Here is a 21,326-nt window from a genome sequence, read left to right as displayed (position 1 = left end):
ACAAACTCCTTTAGCCTTTGTTTGGGAAAATTCTTTATCTCTCCTTCTATTCTGAATGACAGCCTTACTGTCATAAAGGATTCTTGGTTGCATATTTTTCCTATCAGCACATTGAATATTCCCTGCCACTCCCTTCTGGCCTGCCAAGTTTCTGTGGACAAGTCTTCTGCTAAGCTTATGTGTCTACCCTTCTAGGTTAAGGACTTTTTGTCCCTAGCTGCTTTCAGAATTCTCATTTTATCTTTGTATTTTGTAAGTTTCACTATGATATGTCATGGTGTTGACTTGTTTTTGATTTTGAGGGGAGTTCTCTGTGCCTCTTGGACTTGAATGCCTATGTCCTTCCCCAGATTAGGGAAGTTCTCAGTTATAATTTGTTCAAATTAAACTTCTGCCCCCTCTTCCTGCTGTTCTGGGACTTCTGTGATACGGATATTGTTCCATTTTATAGAATCACTAAGTTCCCTAAGCCTACCTTCACGATCTAACAGCTTTCTTTCCCTCTTCAGCTTTATTATTTTCCATTTTTATCTCCTATATCATATATTCTCTCCTCTGCTTTTTCAGTCCTTGTTACGACTGTATCCAGTTGGTTTTGCATCTCAGTTATAGCATTTTTTTTTATTTCAACCTGACTTTAGTTTGTAGGTCTTTGATCCTTGAAGCAAGGAATTCTCTGGTGTCTTCGGTGCTTTTTTCAGGCCCAGCTAGTTGTCTCCATGACTGTTGTTCTAAATTTCTGTTCAGATAGCAAGTCCCTTGCTGGGGTTTCTTTTGACCTTTCTTTTGGGGAAAATTCCTCCTTCTTGTCATTTTTGCTAAGTTTCTGTCTTTTGTGTGTTTTGAAAGCTTGTTATATATCCTGCACCTGAGAATAATGCTGTATTAGAAAGGGGTCATACACTGCCCAGGGCCTGACACTTCAGGAAGTGTTTCTGGTATATGCTGTGTGCACTCTGTTGTTGCATTTTGGCTGCTCTTTCCCATTGGTCCTCCTCCGCAGAGCTCCTCCTTGCTTGGAGTGGGGAGTGTTTGGACCTTTACCTAGGTATGCTTTGATTCTTTGTTAGAATAAGCGGGGAGGGTGGGGGGGAGGAAAGCCTGATCCCAACAAGAGAAAAGGAAAGGGAATAAAGAAAAACAAATAGAGAATCAAAAACAAGTAAGACTGATTCCAAAGAAAAAGGGGAGGGGAGGAGGGGAGAAAGAAAATCAAAATTCAAGCCTGATCCAAAAAAGAAAGAAAAGGAAATGAAACAAACAAACAAGAAACCCTGAGCCTGATTCCAAAAGAAAAAAAAAGAAGAAAGAAAAAAAGTAAGCCCAGGGCCTCCTGGGTGGCTCAGTAGGTTGAGCGTCTGACTTTGGCTCAGGTCATGATCTCACACTCGTGAGTTCGAGCCCCGCATCGGGCTCTGTGCTGACAGCTCAGCCTGGAGCCTGTTTCAGATTCTGTGTCTCCCTCTCTCTCTCTGACCCTCCCCTGTTCAAGCTCTGTCTCTGTCTCAAAAAATAAGTAAATAAACAAACAAACAAACGTTAAAAAGAATTCTGTGTGTGTGTGTGTCTCTCTGCCCGTCCCCCACTCACACACTCTGCCTCTCTCTCTCTCTCTCAAAAATAAACATTAAAAAAAAAGAAAGAAAAGAAAAAAAGTAAGCCTGGTCCTATTTACACCAGAACTGCAGGTGTCATTTTGAAGCACTTGATTATCAGTACACTTGGTGCATGCAGGGTGCTGGCCATGCTGGTCTGATGTAGGCGAGTCCCACTGCGTTGGCTCAGTGTCAGTCTTGGCCCAGTAAATAAGCAGTTGCTGGGCCCAGGGGGATGGAGTTTGGTGTAAGCAGGGCCCACCTCCACTGGGGGCCGCTTTCCTGCCCTCCGAAGCCCCACCCTGCTGGTGTTGGGGGTAAATGGCGCCACCCCAATCTCATCCCTGAACAGAGGATCTCACAGCCTCCGCTGTTCAGGCAGCCCTCACAGAATAGCAAGGGCAGTCAGCTTGCCCTGCGCCACAGCTCTCCTGCTTTTTTTCTTTGGTGTGACTGGCATTCAGAACTCGAAGTCTTAAAGGACCCAGCACCACACGGATCCACTCCCCTCTTCTGGTGTAGAACCTCTCCACGCTCTGCCTGAAGTCCTTTGTCCCTGAATAATAGTACCATGTCTGCTGCCTGCACAGTGCATAGAATCTATGATGTAGCACCACTAAAATCAGCAAAGGTTAGGGGCATCTGGGTGGCTGAGTCGGTTGAGTGACTGACTTCGGCCTAGGTCATGATCTTGCCGTTCCTGAGTTCAAGCCCCGCATCAGGCTCTGTGCTGACAGCTCAGAGCCTGGAGCCTGCTTTGGATTCTGTCTCCCTCTCTCTCTCCATCCCTCTCTCTCTCTCTCTCTCTTAAAAATAAATAAACATTTTAAAAATAATAAATAATAATTAATTAAAATCAGCAAAGGTTAAATTTCCTCAGGGTGTGCCCCTGTCCCCTGCAAGAAAGGCCTTTTGCTGCCGCCTGCAGGGTCTTTTGTCCTTGAGGATAAGCATGCTACAAGTATGCCAGGAAAGGAAATGTTTTTTCCACTGTGCCCCAAAATCACTACCCCATGCTGTGCACTCTGGGGGCCAGCTCCCTCTCCCTAGGAGCACGCACCACAGCTCCACTCTGAAGAAAGTTGCACACTTCCAAAACCTCAGAATGTGAGCTCCAAACACTGCCAAAAAAAAAAAAAACCTGTGACTGTCAGTACTTGCTCCCCAGTCTGTGGTCCACAGAGGTTTTCCTGCACTCTCTTAGCCCCTCTCTCTTTCTCTATTTTGTCTCTCCAGGGAAAGCGTTTCCTCCCTCCACCGCACCAATTTTTCCTCTCCCCCATTTCACTTCCATGCACCTCACACCTGCCATACTGTCTCCCTCCAGCTGTGGAGATCCTTCTGCCAGTCTGCAGATTGATTTCCTGGGTGTTCCAATTGATCTGACCTGAATACAAGTGTGATTGAGGGACAAGGAAAGCCCCGGATTCCCCTACTTCTCCACCATCTTAACTCTTCCCCCCCATATTGTTTTTGAAGTATATATCACTTTGGTTTTTATTCATCCCCCTCTCCTTTCTCCTTTTTATTTTCTTTTTAATTCCATTGACTTAGTGGAGATACTAAGTCATTTGTCCTTAAAATGTTCTCCATTATATATTTGGCTGATATCGTGTCTTTGTGTTTAACTTGTTGATCCCTATATTTCCTGTTAAAAGTAGCTAGTCTAGAAGCTTGACTAGATTCAGGCTTGATGTCATAAATTCGCTCTTAAACTAACGGAGATGTTTTAACTGGATTTAGGATTCTAAGTTGATGGTTATTTTTTCTTGGCACAGTGAGGGTACTGTTCTGCTCTTGTGTGACATCCATTATTGCTGTCAGAACTGGGTCGTCGCTTGTTTTTCCTTTTTGGATGATTTTTGTTTTCCCCTGGCTGCTCTTAAGATGGTGGGCAAAAAATTAAACACCGAAGAAGAAAAAATTTACAATGAATCTAGGTGTGGATTTCTTTTTATTCATCCAGCTTGGGATTTATTGTGCTTTCAGAATCTAAAGGTTAGTGTCATTTACTAATACTAGGAAATTTGTAGCTAGTTTCTTATCAAACGGTGCTAACAAAGTTCTAATCTGGTTAGAACTTTGCATTGAGTTTCTTTCTGACTTCATGAGTATATTTTTCCTTTCCAGAAGTTATATTAGCTTTCTTAAATTGCTTGACCATCTTTATAGCATCTTACTCCATATTCATCTGAGTTTCTCTTAATTTAACAGTTTTTTATATTCCCTGTCTAAAAAGTTGAATATCTGAAGTAGTATTTTTTGCCTTTACTTCCTGCTGTGTTTTTGGCTGCTTTTCTTTCATGGTACATTGTGTATTTGCATTTATAACATTTTAAAGTGTGGCTTTCTCAATTTACTTAGAACTTTATGTGAGGGAATTTTTTGAGGCGTGGCTTGAAGTTGAGTTTTCCAGAGATAAGTCCATTTGCTCATACTAATTGCAATTAGTGTGGCAATGCCACCTAGGACCCTCTTGAAATGAAATTATGCTTTTTAAAAAAATTGTTTAATGTTTATTTTTGAGACAGAGAGAGAGAGAGAGAATACGAGCAGAGAGGGGCAGAGAGAGAGAGAGGGAAACACAGAACTCAAAGCAAGCTCTGGGCTCCAGGCTCCACCCTGTCAGCACAAAGCCCGACACAGGGCTCAAACTCACAAACTGTGAGATCATGACCTGAGCTGAAGTCGGATGCTTAACTGACTGAGCCACCCAGGCGCCCTCGAAATGAAATTATTCTTGGTGTTTTCTGGACTACACGAAGAATGAATTTGGACTAAAACCTAAGATTTGCTTTTGCTACTGAATCTGATGCCAGGGTCTAGACAGGTGCACATCCTCAATGTCCCTTTCTGCATGGAAGTTTTTTTTTTCTTTTCCTTAAAAGTTTTAATTATGGACTTTCAAACATACTCAGGAGTCAAGAGTGCTATGATAAAATCTCCCTGTACTCATCACCCAGCTTCAGTGATTACCACTGCTTGCCATTCTTATAATGTCTGTTCCTCCCTTTGTATATTATTACGGAGTTTTATTTTCCTGTTAGAACAAATATCAGACATCATATCATTTTACCCATAATTTGAGTTGTCTCTCTAATAAGAGAAAAGGACATGTAGGGCGCCTGGGTGGCTTAGTTGATTAAGCATCCAGCTCTTCTTTTCAACTCAGGTCATGATCTCACGGTTGGTGGGATCAATCCCTGCATCGGGACCTGTCCCGACAGCCCTGAGCCTGCTTGGGATTTTCTCTCTCCCTCTCTCTGACCCTCCCCTGCTCATGTTCCCTTGCTCGCTGTCTCTGTCTCTCAAAATAAATAAACATTAAAGAAATAATAATAATAATGGGGCACCTGGGTGGCGTAGTTGGTTAAGCATCCAACTCTTGGTTTCAGTTTAGGTCATGACCTCACAGTTGATGACTTCAAGCCCTGCGTCAGGCTCTGTGCTGACAATGCAGGGAGTGCTGACTCCCTCTCTCTCTGCTTCTTTCTGCCTCTCTCTCTCTCCAAATAAATAAATGAACTTTAAAAATTTTAAATAATAATAATAAAGTAAAAGGAAAGGACAGCATGAAGATATAACTACCTAACCCGGTTTGGGGCTAAACGAGGAAGGGAGAGCTGTTACAGATCAAGAGACTAAGGAGGCAATCCATTAATAAAAATAAATGTTTAACAGAAGTTTTTAGCATTGTCACAATATCGTTATCACACTCCCTAAATGAACATTTCTTGATATTTTCAGTGGTCTTTGGCTACAAGTAGTTGCACAGGTTGGGTCTATCACTCCTTGCAGCAAGGCAGAATGCACAGCATTGTGCACCGGGGGACCTCTCAGTCTAAGGGTGCTAGACCTCCAGGGTGTGAGCTCGTGGCAGGTGCTCTTGGTGCAGGGTTCCGGATTAGATGTCAGGAAGTGAGGGCAATTCTGCCATCGAATTTATTAGTAAAGCTTACCAAGAAGGAGGGAAAATAAATCAGGGTGAAGCTGTAATTGATAAGGAAGCAGTGTTGTTCATTTTGGCCAGAAAGGGGGGACGCTGAGTCATTTCTGAGGCCTAGATAATGTTCTGTGTTCAGACATGACTACAGAACAGCCCTGTTGTGTCTTCATATGCCGTGGTCAGAGTGGCCGTGTCTGCTGTTGCTGTTATGTGACGTCGTTCATGTTCAATAGGAGAACACACAGGCCTCGCTGATGGTCCCAGGGCTGCTCCTGGATGTCAGGGGCTGCTTTTCTCTTTGCCAGTATCATTTAATACCCAGTCTGTGTTCAGTTCCCTCGGAATGTCTCAAAGTGTGTTTCTGCAGTTGGTGTTATTGGAATCGAGATGGAAGGTCCACATGCTTCTGTGAGCTGTTACAAGTCCTTCCTGTCTGTCCCCCAAACTGGGTTTGGCTGCTTGTATCTTTGTGATATCATCTTATATCTTCATGATGTTAACATGTCCCCTCAGACTCTTTCTTCTGTAAACGGCTAATTAGATGAAAGGATTTGTCAGGGATTTTTTTTGTTTTGTTTTGTTTTGTTTTTTGGCAAAAGTACTTTATAGGTGGTGCTGTTTCTTTTTACATCATATCAGAACTTACCTGCTATCCAGACATCGTCTTTGTGATGTTAAGATTTATCACGTGGTTCCAGTGTCAGCTTGATCCTTCCTTGATAAAGGCTCCCAGCTCATCTATACAGTCTCCAATTATCCCCCTAGTTAATAAGACTCCTCATTAATTACAAAAGGAGAAAATGGTAACTTCATAGAAAAACCTGTGGCATGCCACCTTAACCAACTGACCATAGTTCTCACCTATAATGAGACAGACTGGCACCTAAGGCTTCCTAAGGTGGCATGCTGAGGAGGACACTCATCAGTCAGGTAGTCCTTCATCCAAAACTGAACTTCCTGGGGCACCTGGGTGGCTCAGTTGGTTGAGCGTCCGACTTCAGCTCAGGTCATGATCTCACAGCTCATGAGTTCGAGACCCGCGTCAGGCTCTGTGCTGACAGCTCAGAGCCTGGAGCCTGTTTCAGATTCCATGTCTCCCTCTCTCTCTGCCCCAACCCACTCACATTCTGTTTCTGTCTCTCTCAAAAATAAATAAACATCAAAAATTAAAAAAAACAACAAAAAACAAAACTGAACTTCCTGAATCTAATCATGAGAAAACATCAGAAAAGCCAAAACTGAGGTGGAATCCATCAAACATCAGATCTGGACTCTTTGTATCTTGAAAGATGAAGAAAGGCTGAGGGATGGGTCCCGATTAAAGAAGCATAAAGAACCATGGTTTGAGGGCATGATGCCGTATGGGAAATTTAAAAAGTGATTGCTGGAGGGGCACCCAGCTGGCTCAGTCAGTTGAGCGGCCAACTCTTGATTTCTTTGGATTCTCTGTCGCCCTCTCTCTCTCTGTGCCCCTCCCCCCAGTAAATAAATACACTTTTAAAAAGGTGATTGCTGGAGCACCTGGGTGGCTATCAATTAAGCGTCCGGCCTAGGCTCCGGTCATGAGCTCACGGTTCGTGAGTTCAAGCCCCACGTTGGGCTTTGTGCTGACAGCTCAGAGCCTGAAGCCGGCTTTGGATTCTGTGTCTCCTTCTCTGTCTCTGCCCTACCCCTGCTTGCACTCTGTCTCTCTCTGTCTCTCAAAAATGAATAAACGTTAAATAAACTGAACAACAAAAAAAATGTATTGCTATAAAGGATATTACTGGACCAGTTAGTGATATTCTGCATGGAGAGTGTATAATATTAAATCCATGTTTAAATGTTCCTGATTTTGATCACTGCGGTTATGTTAGAGAATGTCCAAGTTCCTGGGCCACTCTGAAGTATGTAGGAGAAAAGGGTCATGGAATCTGATATTTCTTCTCGAATAGATTCTTCTCAATAACATTCTTGCTGAAGCACAGAGGAAATCGGGGCAGGGTGGGGGGGAGAGAAGACAAATTTTAATGGCAAAGAATCTGTGGAAGTCTATCATATTCACACAGATCTTTCTTCCTTTTAGTTTTAACATATTTTCAAAATTGAAAACTATAAGTAAACATCCCCATTCTCTTTTCCCCTAATAATTGAGTAACCACTGATTGTTATTGCTTAGATTCATTAATTTACTATTGGTTGCAAAAGGTGACTTTCTGACTCTAGCATTTTCTTTATAATAAACAAAGCTTATAAAGTGTGTACAATTCTTGTATAAAGAAGAACTCTTCCCCATCACAGCAACTTAGCAGTCGTAAACTATTGTTCATAAAGGAGAGAGAGACACATGCTTGATTCTTGCCTCTCATGAATTTTCAGAATTATGACTTGATATCCTGGCCTTCTCCAATACTGACCATTAAGGTTTTTTTTAAATATCATTATGAACTCATGATTTTGTTTTACATTTGATGATTTCAATTGACTGCAGTCATTATTTATTAAATTGTTCTTTTCTTTTTTAAGATTTTATTTTTTTGAGTAATCTCTACACCCAGCATGGGGCTCAAACTCACAACCCTGAGATCAAGAGTCACACGCTCTTCTGACTGAGCCAGCCGGGGGCCCCTAAATTATTCCATCTTAAGCCAAGGAGAGCTCCTTTAAGTTTTCTCCTGTGTATTTTTGACACAACTCCATTAGCCTTTGCTGGGATTCTTACTTTCTGCTATAAGATATTCCAGACTTGGGGCAGCTGGGTGGCTTAGTCGGTTAAGCGTCCGACTTCAGCTCAGGTCATGATCTCGCAGTTTGTGAGTTCGAGCCCTGCATCAGGCTCCATGCTGACAGCTCAGAGCCTGGAGCCTGCTTCAGATTCTTTGTCTCTCTCTCTGCCCCTTCCCCATTCACACTCTGTCTCTCCCTCTCTCTCTCAAATAGATAAATAAACATTAAAAAAAATAACTTAAAAAAGATGTTCCAGACTCACCTTGAACACTTCACGTTCTGCACTGGACTCAGCTATTTCTCAAATGAGCCTTGGTTTCTTTCATGGGCAAGTGACATTTAGAGGCATTCTGGAACTAGTGGGGGCTCATTGCTCCTTGCAATGCCTGTTGGCCCTAGACATTTTTAGGAGTTTGGCCCAGAAAAAAGTTTAAAAAGAAAAAGAACATATTAGATTTCTAATTCCTAGTTGTTCTTGGATAGGGAGATAAAATCTTAAGGTGAACTGTACTGTGTGTGTGGGTGTGTGGTCCCTCTGAAGCTAGTATGAGGAAGCTTCTAGGTTGTAAGCGTTGAATATCTGTCAAGCCTAGACTTTCGAGGCTTCTGTCTTCTCTAGGTCGGCTTGCTCAGAACCCTGTCTGGTGACGAGGGAGACACACAAGAGGAAGAATGGCTGCAGGATTGCTGACCACCTGGTCACAGGTATATAGGAAATTATTCTGTTTCAAAGAAAAAAATGCTGTTTCCAAAGGATACGTGTCTTGCCCACAACCCACAGCTTCCAGCGGGCTGGCCTCAGGCTTTCCCAGTTCTTTGGGTGTCTCAGAACGAGAGAAAGAATGCCTTTGGAAAGGCTTCTATTACTACAACAGTTGTAAATTTTTTGTTTTTTTCCAGACATTCCTCCAGGTTGAGTATTCGTTCCATATTCTGCAGGGTGCTTATGAAGGAAAAGAGATTTTTCACTAGGAAAATCATTCATTCATTTTCCAAGTATTTGTCTCGTCCTGCAGTATGGTCAGTCTGTACTGGATCTTGACTAAGACTGGAAGGGTCCTCACAACCTACTGGGTGGAAATATCAGGTCAACTATGTGTTAGAAAAGCTGCTAAAAGCTTGAGTCTGGATGAGGTGGTCCAGGCAAGGAGAGCAAAAGAGGAGAGTTCCAAGAACTGAGCCTTGGGGTGGATAACAGGAGGCCTTCAGAGCACAACTGCACTTCCCAAGCAGTGCGCTGGTCTCCTTCCCTGGTCCTGGCAGCCTCCCCCACCATTCTTTTGCTACATAGTTAGAAATGGGCCTTGGCTGAGCCTGAATGTGTGCAATGTTTCAGGATTCAGTGACCTTTGAGGAAGTGGCGGTGGATTTCTCCCAGGAGGAGTGGGCACTTCTGGACCCCACTCAGAAAATCCTATACAGAGACGTGATGCTGGAGAACTACAGGAACCTGGCCTCTGTAGGTGAGACTGGCCTCCTTCCTTCATTTTTCCATTTCTTCATGCAGCAGGTAGTCCTTCATCACACACTGTGTTCTGGGTTTTGTGAAAAGAACGGCAATACACAGTCAACACGAAATGAGTGGCCCCTGCTCTTGTGGGAATCTCGTGGCTTCCAGTAAAAATGCATTGATTTCATTTTCAGTATTATTACAACATTTAGGTAATTGCAGTGTGTATTTGTTCTTGGGTTTGGATGTCAAGGGTCTGTTCCATGTGGACAGGGCGTTATGTAGGTGTTTGTTTGGGGGACCTTGTGGAAAAGTTTGGATCTGATTCCTTTGTCACTCCTGAAGTGGTACTTGCCTGGCTTCAGAATCCTTTAGTATCAAAGTATTGGAACCACTTTTGTGGACAGACTTCTTGTCTCCTTCACAGTCCTCCCACCTCACGTGTCTTTCTCTACGAGCAGGGTACCCTCTCTGCAAGCACAGTCTGATCACTGAGGTGGGGCAGGAAGCACTGAGCACAGAGGAGAGAGGAATGCTCCAAGGTGCCTGTGTAGGTGAGTCCCAGGCAGAAGGGAGTCATTGTGTGGAGCAGCCATAGCTGATGTGGGATGGTCCTTTTAGGAGTGTCGATTTATGTTGACAACACTGAGGCCATTATTTGAACTTTCCCTCCTTGACCATCTCTCCCCTCATTCATATCTTCGTGTGGTCTCAGAGGAAAAAAAACTGGGTTTTTTTTCTTCTTTTTTTTAATATTTCTTTTTGAGAGAGCATAAGCAGGGGAGGGCCAGAGAGAGAAGGAGAGAGAGGATCCAAAGCAGGGCTTCGGGGCTCAAACTCATGAACCGTGAGATCATGACCTGTACCAGTCAGACAGTCAACCAACTAAGCCACCCAGGCGCCCTGAGAAAAATACTGTTTTAATTCCTCTGTAAATTTTACTTTTCTTTGCATACTTTTTGTGCCATTCTCCCTACTTTGCTTTCCAGATAATACACTCTCCTATTGTCTCAAACCTCCAGAATCCTTTCTAAGTAAAACACTTCCCATTCCATTGCTCATTCCTATCAATGGCATCTTCTCAAAGAGCCACGTTCCTAGAATAATTTCTCTGGTCATGGGTTACATCTTATGTTTCACATTTCCTCTCTATATTTAGTGTTATTGAAAACACATCCATGGGGCGCCTGTGTCCTTTCTTCTGTTATCCCTATTTTTTTATCCCAATAGTTATAAAAATTTTCAATTTCAGGCTTGGATATTCAACTGAAATCAAAAGACGCATTTCCTGTACAGAATGTTCCTAGAGAAAAAACTTGCAATGACATAAAGACGGTAAGATTCACTAGGAATGATTCCTGGTCTTTTACAGGAGGAGAAGTCTGTGAATGTCATGGAGTTAAAGCACTAGCTTCCAAATGAGGAGAGACAGTGAGGCAGGTGGCATTCACTCACCATAAAGCTGTCTTGGGAAAGTATTCCTGAATCTCATAAAATTAGAGGAATCTCTAAACTTGGCTCAACATTTGCTGTTTCACAGAGAATGCCAAAAAGTAAACATTTATTTAAATATGATTCCATTGTGAAGTATTTAATACATAATTAATTCAGTCTTTACTCATTATTGGCAAAACGCCGTATTTAGGATGTCCTTTATTAGGGATGATGGAGTCCTGGGTTGGAGCTGATACAACTTGAAAGAATAGAGCAAAAAAAATTCACGTACATGCACTGAAAAATAGTAAAAATGTCAGTCGTAATCGTGTGTTTCCTGTGTACGGCCAAATCCACTTGGAAGAGAATTCCCATGAATGTAAAGAAAGTGAGGAAATCTTTACTTACTTACTCCTTGTTCAGCAGGTACCAACTCAACCCAGCAAGAAACCCTTGGAATTTGATCATTGTGGAAAATTCTTCAGAAAGAACTGTCACTTGATGTGTACAAGACATTGCAAGGGAGAGAAATGCCACAAATATAAGGATAATGGGAAAGACCTTGGCCACCCCTCAGTTCCTAGGAGTCATGTAAGTACTCACAGTGGAGAGAAGACCTTTGAGTTTAAGGATTGTGGCAAAGCTTTCAATGAAGAGTCCTCCCTTAGGAAACACTTAAGGACTGTCACAGGAGAGAAACCTCACGAGTGTAACCAGTGTCTTTTGTCCCTCAGCATACACTCTTCCTTTCCAGTATATGACCAGATACCTACTGGAGAGAAGCTCTGTGAATGCAGTGATTATAGAGAAAGAGCTTTGCTTAGCACCCACCAAAAACTGTGTACTGTGGAGGAAAGCTCAGAACGTAATGAGCGTGGGAAAGTGTTCGCTGGCCCCTTGTCCCTTCAGAAATGTGTGAGACCTCACACTGGAGAGAAGCCTTATGAATGCAGTGACTGTGGGAAAGCCTTCATTTTTCAGTCTTCCCTTAAAAAACATGTGAGATCTCACACTGGAGAGAAACCTTATGAGTGTAATCACTGCGGAAAGTCCTTCAGCCAGAGCTCCCATCTTAACGTGCACAGAAGGACTCACACTGGAGAGAAACCCTATGACTGTAAGGAATGTGGCAAGGCTTTCACTGTTCCTTCATCCCTTCAGAAGCACATGAGAACCCACACCGGAGAGAAACCCTACGAATGCAGTGACTGTGGGAAGGCCTTCATTGATCAGTCATCCCTTAAGAAACATACACGATCTCACACTGGAGAGAAACCTTACGAGTGTAGTCAGTGTGGAAAATCCTTCAGCACGGGCTCTTACCTCATTGTGCACAAGAGAACTCACACTGGAGAGAAAACCTATGAGTGTAAAGAATGTGGGAAGGCCTTTAGGAATTCCTCTTGCCTGAGGGTGCATGTGAGAACTCACACAGGAGAGAAGCCCTATAAATGTACTCAGTGTGGAAAAGCATTCAGCACCAGCACTAACCTTATAATGCACAAGCGAATACACACTGGGCCGAAAGTATGAATGAAATAACTACAGGAAAGCCTTTACTGATCCTTGACACTTCATTCCTCATTGTAGAAGTCACACTGGAGAGCAGCCCTGTTGTGACCAATGTAGAAAGCCTCCAGGCACAATTCCTGACTTCCTGGGACCAATCTTACAAATGTTATGGGTCTGTGATTGTCTTTATCAGCGAGTGTTTCATCCTAAAAGAGCAACACCATGTTAACTGTTAAGTATTAAAGGTTATAGGGTGCTCTATAGTCCCCTTAATCTACGTCACGGAAGTGTTGATAAATAATGTTTTCACCATAATTTACTACTAAATGTTTTCCAGTCCTCATCAAGATGTCTTGGACCTATAGTTTATTTAGAAATGTATTTTTTAATGTGAAGACTCCATGCATATGTTATTTTTGATAGATTTCTAACTTAATTGCATTATACACAAAATGCATGGTCTTCATGATACAGATTCTGTATGACGTAGATTCAAACAGAAAATTGTTGGAGACTTTCTGTGTGGGCTAATGTGTCAGATACAATGAGTTGCTATCCCCAGATCTATCCCACCCTTCTTTTCCTAAAGTAACAAACTATATAATTGTACTCAAGTTGGCAGTGTGGACAGTTTTTTAAGGATTCATCTCCCAACTTCTTCGCCACTTTGCCCATAAGCCCATAGTTCTGGCCTGTGAGAAATAGAGGTCACTGCTTGTGGGTTCTAGAAAAGCTCATGGAAATGGGAATGTCTCATCTGGAATTTTCTCTCTACCATTTGCCCTCTATTCTGTCTCTTCTTCTTTCCTAGAAGATAGACCAAGAGGATGACAGTCAGAGGCTACTGATGATATGTCAGGGATATATACAGTATTATTTGTCTGTACTAACCCTGGATTGCCTATTTCTGGACTTCCTGTAACACAAGAAAAAATAAATTCCTAACTGGTTTAAACCACTCTGGAGGGAAGATTCTGTTAAAATGGATTTCAGTTAACTAATAAATTTCAATTTTTCTTAAGGTGTATTTCATTTTGAGAGAGAGAGACAGAGACAGAGTGTGAGCAGGGAGGGGAAGAGAGAGAGGGAGACACATCATCTGAAGCAGGTTCCAGGCTATGAGCTGTCAGCACAGAGCCCAGTGTGGGGCTTGAACCCATGAGATCATGAACTACGAGATCATGACCTGAGCCAAAGTCGGACACTTAACCGACTGAGCCTCCCAGGTGCCCCTAACTAATACATTTCATGTGTAGTCAAGTTTTATGAATCCTTTAAGTGTGGTTGGAAACACCACCTCTTCTGTAATTATTTGGTATAATTGACTGTCAGTGCATCTGTTGGATGAATCTTACTGTGTTTTTAAAATTTGTGTCATTACAAACCTTCTTTGTCCTTTATTGAGAGAGGTATGTTAAAATGCGTCACTATCACTGTGGATAGTAATGTTGTTTTTTTTTAACTCTGTCTCTTTTATTTTGAGGCACTGTAACTAGATGCATACAAATGTTGTCATCCTATATTTCTGGTAAATTGCCCTTTTGTTCTTCTATAGGGCCCATCTGTCTTCCCTAATAATAAATGTTATGATTCGCTGGTATAAATGCAAACTGTAGACCTAGTCGGTAACATTTTCTCCCTACCAACTCGTAAGGACAACCAGAAACAACTTACCTCTCCTCCATACTATGTGGTGGTGTTCCTTGCAACCCCAAGGTGGGGGGTGGGGGAGTCTCCTCATCCACTACATCCCCCATGGGGGACAAAGAGATCAGGAGGTCCTCAGCAGCCTTCTCTGCCAAAGACAGCAGTGGCCCTCACATATGTCTCTGTTGTTCTTGCTTCGCTTCTGTCATGATGTGTTCCCCTGCCTACCTGGCGGACTATGAGGGATCTTACCGATTTTATCCATGAGGTTTCCTAAGAAACCTCAGGAGGTTTCTCAACTCAAACCGGTTTGTAAATCTCCTGGTCAGTGTGCGTGGGCTCCCTTGAGTGCCACTGCCTATCAATATGTAAGAGCATCTTCTTGAAAGTCAAACTATTATAAAATTGGGAATTCCCTGTGTTGCTGTCTTGGAGATAGACTCCAGTCCCTCTGAGGTTGAAAGGGACCATCTAGAAAAGGAGACCACCGCTCATAGCAAAGGGCCACTCAGGACCATCGAGAGTTTATAGGTAAATACCTAAAGAAAAAAAAAAGGAGGGGCACCTGGGTGGCTTAGTCAGTTAAGCGCCTACTCAGCTCAGGTCATGATCTTGCGGTTCATGAGTTCAAGTCCCACATCAGGCTCTGTGCGGACAGCTCAGAGCCTGGAGCCTGCTTCAGATTCTGGGTGTCCCTCCCCCACTCACACTCTGTCTCTCAAAAATAAATAAACATTAAAAATAAAAAAAAAAATGGGGAAAAATGAAGAGTCCAAAAGGAAAAAAAAAACTAGGCAGGGGTTTTATGTGGCTACGAGCAATCCCTCCCTTCCCAAGAAAGGCAACTTTAAATCTTATGTACTAAATAACTGTCAGGTCTACCAAACATAATGTTAGTCTTCAAGTGCTTATGGTTTTAAAAACAGTAATGGGCACCTGGGTGGCCCATTTGGTTAAGTGTCCGACTTCAGCTCAGGTCATGGTCTCAAGGTACGTGGGTTCAAGCCACATCAGGCTCAGCCTGATTCAGACCTTTTATCTCCTGTGGGTGGTTGTGTAGGTCTGTTTTAAAATTTATCATTGTATCCTGACCTTTTCTTGGCGGGCATGATGTATCCTTGCCCTGATGGCTAGACCAGTCTAGTTGCTGCGCCTTCCAGGTTGCATCCTGCCCCAAAGCGGGCCTACACAATTCACACTTTGTCTTCTACCACCTGAATGCTCTTACTTGACTGGCATGATCGGACATTGCTAACACAGGGACTACATCACCATTGAAAGTGCTCATGGAGTCCATCTACACTGTTCACACTGGCCAGGGTAGGGGATGTAAACCGTGTCTGTCAGTTTTGGAAGGATGACCTTGTGTCCCTCTCTCACCTGATCCTATCCCATGAAATCTCAGGATGAAGCATAGGACGAGTGGCAAAAAGGTGAGATTACACCTAGTGATGTGAGACACCATGAACACATGCCCTGGGAACACCGCCCTACCAACTGGGGAGACCCATACACTCTTCTATTCAAGCTGTGCAGCAGGAGGGTGAGAATAATGAATGTGCTCTTCCACCCCTTTATCCAGTACCACAATCTGGCAAAGCAACCATATCATCTATGTAGCTCAAGCAACAGGTGTCACAGCGGGGGTCTGACTCTGGGCTTGTCATTCTATCCGTGTGCTGTGAAAACAGAAAAATGGTGTGAATATAGCTGGTCTTGACAATCTCCTGTGCTTGATGCCATCCCTGACAGTTCCTAAGTGTGAACGTTGGGTGTGGAAAGGGACAGACACAAATTCGTTTCAGCCTTAGTGATACAAATTCATCCCCAGCAACACTGGGTTACATCATGGGTGGCCATCAGGGCTGCAGCTGCTTGGTGACACTTTTCTTGAGGCTTAATCAGACCATTGTAATGATCATCCAAATCAAGCTTCAGTCAATCCTGAATGGGAATTACCTGTGTACCTTTCTCTCTTGCCCTCCATCACTTTTATACCTGGGAAGAAGGCAAGTCCCTCAACACTCTCCCTAGGCAATTTGTTAAATGTACCTTTGCAGTGAAGAAACTTGAACGATGAGATCATCTCTCCCATTGAGACAAAGAGCAGGCTTGCTTACTGCTTCAAATAAGCTAGATTCTACAAGCTCAGTATTCCTTTCCTTTAGCAACCAGGGTGTACGGAAACATCCATGTAGGCCCTCTGTAACCCTAGACAGACGTGGGGACAAAGGGAGCCAATTCAGACATGCTGATGCTTGTGCTGCTGGCTAGACCATGATTGAGTTACGGCCTTTGTCTCTGACGTCAATGTCTCAGCTTCTCTGCCAACATCAATGAGATAGTGACAGGCTAACTTAAGGCCTTGGAAGAAAGGAATAATCATATCACACGTTCAAGAATTTTGGCAATGGGAATGACATGTTAATATAATCATGGCTTTTCAGGGAGGGAGAACAATGGTGGCCAGGCTGTGCGTGAAGACATGAGTGTCTGCAATGCAGTCATGAAATTTCTGCCTCAAGAGGTTTCCTCATGATATGGGTGAGAAGAGGGACTTGGGGCCATACGCTCCTACCTATTCACGGAAGTTGTTTAAGTGCTATAGTGCAGTTACATCAGCTTGCTTCTCAACTTGTTAATCTTCCTCTAGCCTTTTATTAGTCTACTTTTATGCATACTATATGTAGAGTTCTGTTTTAAATCACACTTTAAATCCTTTTCTTTCATTTGGAACATTAGTCCATAATATCATGTAGTTACTAGTAAATAAAGGACTTATGTCTAGCATCTCATTTTTTTCAGTATTTATCTCCCCCTAATTTTAAAACCAGATGGGGTGCCTGGCTGGCTCGGTCGGTTAGGTGTCCGACTTCGGCTCAGGTCATGATCTCGCGGTCCGTGAGTTCAAGCCCCGTGTCTCTGTGCTGACAGCTCGGAGCCTGGAGCCTGTTTGAGATTCTGTGTCTCCCTCTCTCTGACCCTCCCCCATTCATGCTCTGTCTCTGTCTCAAAAATAAATAAACGTTAAAAAAAAAAGTTAAAAATAAAAATAAAACCAGTGTATTGCCCCTATTCCATCAACCTTGTATTTAGGCCTTTATTTCCCCTTCTTTCGTTTTATTTAACATTGGACACAATGGTCAACTCGAATCATGGATTCCTTGTGCTTTCAATGTAATGACATTTTATAAATCTTTCATATTTTTGTTCACATACCTATTTTTGTACTTGTTTTGTGAAAAAGTACTGACACTGGGCATTCTTCCCTTATTCAGGAATGGTTCTAAAGTTACTCCATTAATCATGTTTGCATTGATTTTGAGTAGATTGTCTTTGTAGAGTTAATAAAAATCTTCTAAAACACTGATTTAGTTACACATGTCCATTTTTAAACATAACTGCATCAACTGAATTATCTATTTTGTTATGTTAGAGATTCACATTTAACGGCACAAAACATTGAATTTTTATGTGGGCAAAGAGCGTTTTTGAGAATATCTGGCTTTACTATCTTGCCTTTAAGAGTCTATTCAAACTTGGTTATATACAGATTTTATGATTTTCATCTTAAATGTATTGTTTAAAACCACTGAACTCTATTTTTAAAAAATTTATTTGAGAGAGTGCAAGTGGGGCAGCGGCAGAAAGGGGGAGAGAATCAAGCAGGCTCTGTGTTGTCGGTGCTGAGCCCTGTGTGGGGTCTCAGTTTCATGAACTGTGAGATCATGATCTGAGATGAAATCAAGAGATGCTTAACTAAGTCACCCAGGTGCCCGAAAAACATTGAACTCTTTAATCCTAACTCTTTAGGAATATAGTTTAACATGTGGGGTGTGGGACTGGATCCAGTCACTTCTCCCCCAGAAACAATGGACAATGATACAGTACCACTTATAAACTGTTCTTGACCTGCTTCAAATTCAAATTTTTTGAATTTGAAATACCAACTTTATTAAACAAGAAATTCCTATTTTAGGCTCTAGATACTTCTGTGCTAATAATATATTTGCTTATGCTAATATACTGTTTTGACTGGCATATACAATATAGTTTTGACAGTATGTATGTGTTTTGATGCAGTTCTATTATAAATGTGTTAATATTTAGTGGCAAATATATAAAGGTTGGTAAAATTTGCTGCATTTACTGTTATGATGCTCAGCTTGGGGTACTTCCTGTGGTGGTATTACCTAATTCCTGTCATCATTGCCTTTTTGCATTTTATCTGCACATTTGAGTAATCACTCTTCCATTCTTTACAGGGTCACATCAGGACAGATAGTCCTTCACCTGTCAGCTCAGCTTAAGCTATTTAATGGTCTGCTGGTCTTGCCTACAGGCAACTGTATAGTTCAGAGCATATAGACTGCTTTCATAGATAAAACTGTCTTGTGATAGGTCCCCGGACGGATGGTTTTGCCTGTAGAATCATAGTCAAGTGGGTTTGAGACCAGGTCACATGGCTGCTGCTGGGTCTGTACTGGAGTCTGTGGTACACAATCCTGTTACCAGGTGAATCGACCCTGTCTGGTCCCTGGCCAGGAAAGGACATCACTTCAAGACCTTGGCCAGTACAGCTGACACTAAGACAAGGTATCTCTTCAGGGTTCACATATGGCAGGGCTATTTTTCCAGGTGGAAATGTATGGCTCTCTCGCTAAATATGCATTAATGGCCCCACAATGCAGCTGAGAGAGGCTGTAGCCATGTCACAGAGCTGCCTTAGGGTCCATATCCATGACCAAGTTCTGCAGGCCTCCCTCAGTGGGCACTGATGGATGAAGTCTCCACCCAGGTCCCTAGGTGAGGATGATTCCTTCTAGATCACAGCCAGAGTGTCTGGAGCTGGGTTATGGGCTGCTTCAATATCTGCAGTCAGACCAAGGTTAGTAGGCCTGCCTCTAGGAACACAGATGGACACAAGTCTTTCTTGATTACTACATGGGAAAGACAACAGCTGAGTCACAGGCTGGCTGTTCAAGGGCTGCATCTCAGAGTGAAGTCAGCAGGCCTGTTACTGGAGGCATGGGTGGACGTGACTCTTACTGGAGCCTGAGGGATAATGCTGCTGTCAAGGCCATATGGGGCGGTAGCTAAATCCACATAGGAACATGGCTTTTTCTGGGTCTAACTGGGACCACAGTCAACAATCCTGCCACCAAGGCATAGGTTGCCTTCTCAAAATGGCCCTCCTTGTTCTTGGGCTCTACTGAGGTTTTACAGTCTCTTACATGGATCCCAAAATCCAACAAAGGCACTTTTGTTCATGGAAGCCTGCCGAATTATTGTTCCTATCAGAGAATACAAGTGGAGAACTACCTCATATTTTGCCGTCTGGCTGATGTCACTGTGATTACAATGTACTCAACTTAAGGAAATCTACTTACATTAATTTAGCACGTAAATATATCAAAGCAAAAGCTGGCAAGTCCAGTAGTATTCAAAATGTGATTACTGAAGTTTCATAGCCCTTGCTGAATACAGTGTTGTATGTATGTCTGTGTTTTAGGGGGTGGGAGGGAAGTAGGCTCTTAACCTACAGAAGTATGTACTTGATTATACTGCCACCAGTGTAGACTGACGAACACCAGACCAATACAACTGAACTCTTGAGGTACTGTCACCTCAACTCACCATTTCCAAAATTACTCATGTTTTATCCTCCAACAACATGTCGTTCTTCCTGTTATTCTCATCACTCTGAAAGCTAACACCATGGAATTGATTTCCTCCAGTGGTTCTCAGGCTGATTTTGACCCCTACGTGACAACTGGCAATTCCTTGAGACATTTCTAGTTACAACTCCGTGCTGGCACCTAGTGGGTGGATGAGAGGGAGCACTTAAAAAACTACAACACACAGGAAAACCCCTTAACAACAAATTATTAAATAGACCACAATATTGTGATTTCAGTATCCCAGTACAAACTGCTGACTAAAACACTCAACAATTCAGTATTCTCTTACAAGGGAATTAAAGATATTATCTGAAAGGAGTCTCATGGTCTTTCTCCATTACTTTGTGCCATTTCACTTTCTTTGTTATTGTGGTTAAATAGGCATAACAAAATTTAACATTTAAATACTTTCTGGGGTACAGTTCTATTGATTTGGCATGAAGCATATTGATTTTGTGCAACCATTATCACTCTCCATTCCCAAACATTTTCATATTCCCAAATTGAAACTCTACCCACTAAATGCTCATTTTTCATTCCTCTCTCCCTCCACCCATTGCCAGTCATACACTGATAAAAGTAGTTTGTATCTGAGGTCTTCAGGTGTATCTTAAGACCACAGTGATGGAAAATGAAGGTGTGGGGCGCCGGGGTGGTTCGGTTGTTATGCATCCAACTCTTCATTTCGACTCAGGTCATGATCTCACAACTCATGAGTTTGAGCACCCCACATTGAGCTCTGCACTAACAGTGAAGATCCTGCTTGGAATTCTCTATCTCTCCCTCTCTCTCTCTCTCTCTCTGCCCCTCCCCCCTCACACATGCACAAGCTCTCGCTCTCAAAGATAAACTTAAAAAAAAAAAGAAAATATAGGTGTGATAAAACAAGGACAATAAAAGGGAATGAAAAAAGGAGGCTAGAAGGGAAAGAGTGAGGCAATATCTCAGACTTACCCTATGTAACATATACTACATAGAAACACCTCAGCAAACTACCATTTAAATCTAGATTCCTACACTGAAAGTTTCAAATCATGTCACTGTTTCCAGGAAAAGTATGATAATCAATTAGGAGAGTGTCACATTTCCAGGATAAAGGCCATTCCAATTAGGATCTTTAAAAAAAGGGGTAAATCAGAAAATACCTCTAAGAAATGTCAGGATTACATAAAATTATATGTGTAAAACAACAGTCTTGATATGAAAAGCATGTTATTTGACTGTAATAAACTTTCCCTTGCATTATTTTAAGGGGAAAAGGTGAAGGAAGGATCAACGGCTGACAGAATTTTTTTAAGATTTATTTTTTATGTGATCTCCACACCCAACTGGGGCTTGAACTTAAAACCCTCAGA

At 42.5% G+C, this 21,326-nt stretch overlaps 1 protein-coding gene across 1 annotated transcript in view; it reads left to right on the top strand.

The window, feature by feature from the left end:
• Window positions 1–13,664, top strand: part of LOC106979037 (zinc finger protein 177) — a 41,156-nt gene extending 27,492 nt beyond the window's left edge. The window contains exons 4-8 of the mRNA XM_027050140.2: window positions 8,867–8,952; window positions 9,584–9,710; window positions 10,159–10,251; window positions 10,950–11,032; window positions 11,555–13,664. Coding sequence (XP_026905941.1) covers window positions 8,920–8,952; window positions 9,584–9,710; window positions 10,159–10,251; window positions 10,950–11,032; window positions 11,555–12,664 — 1,446 coding nt within the window. The 5' untranslated portion in view covers window positions 8,867–8,919 and the 3' untranslated portion in view covers window positions 12,665–13,664. The remainder of the gene's footprint in view (window positions 1–8,866; window positions 8,953–9,583; window positions 9,711–10,158; window positions 10,252–10,949; window positions 11,033–11,554) is intronic.
• Window positions 13,665–21,326: the final 7,662 nt, after the last annotated feature.

The sequence above is a fragment of the Acinonyx jubatus genome, chromosome A2 (genome assembly GCF_027475565.1).
Source record: "Acinonyx jubatus isolate Ajub_Pintada_27869175 chromosome A2, VMU_Ajub_asm_v1.0, whole genome shotgun sequence".
Taxonomy (NCBI): domain Eukaryota; kingdom Metazoa; phylum Chordata; class Mammalia; order Carnivora; family Felidae; genus Acinonyx; species Acinonyx jubatus.
This window is presented reverse-complemented; position numbering and strand designations above follow the sequence as displayed.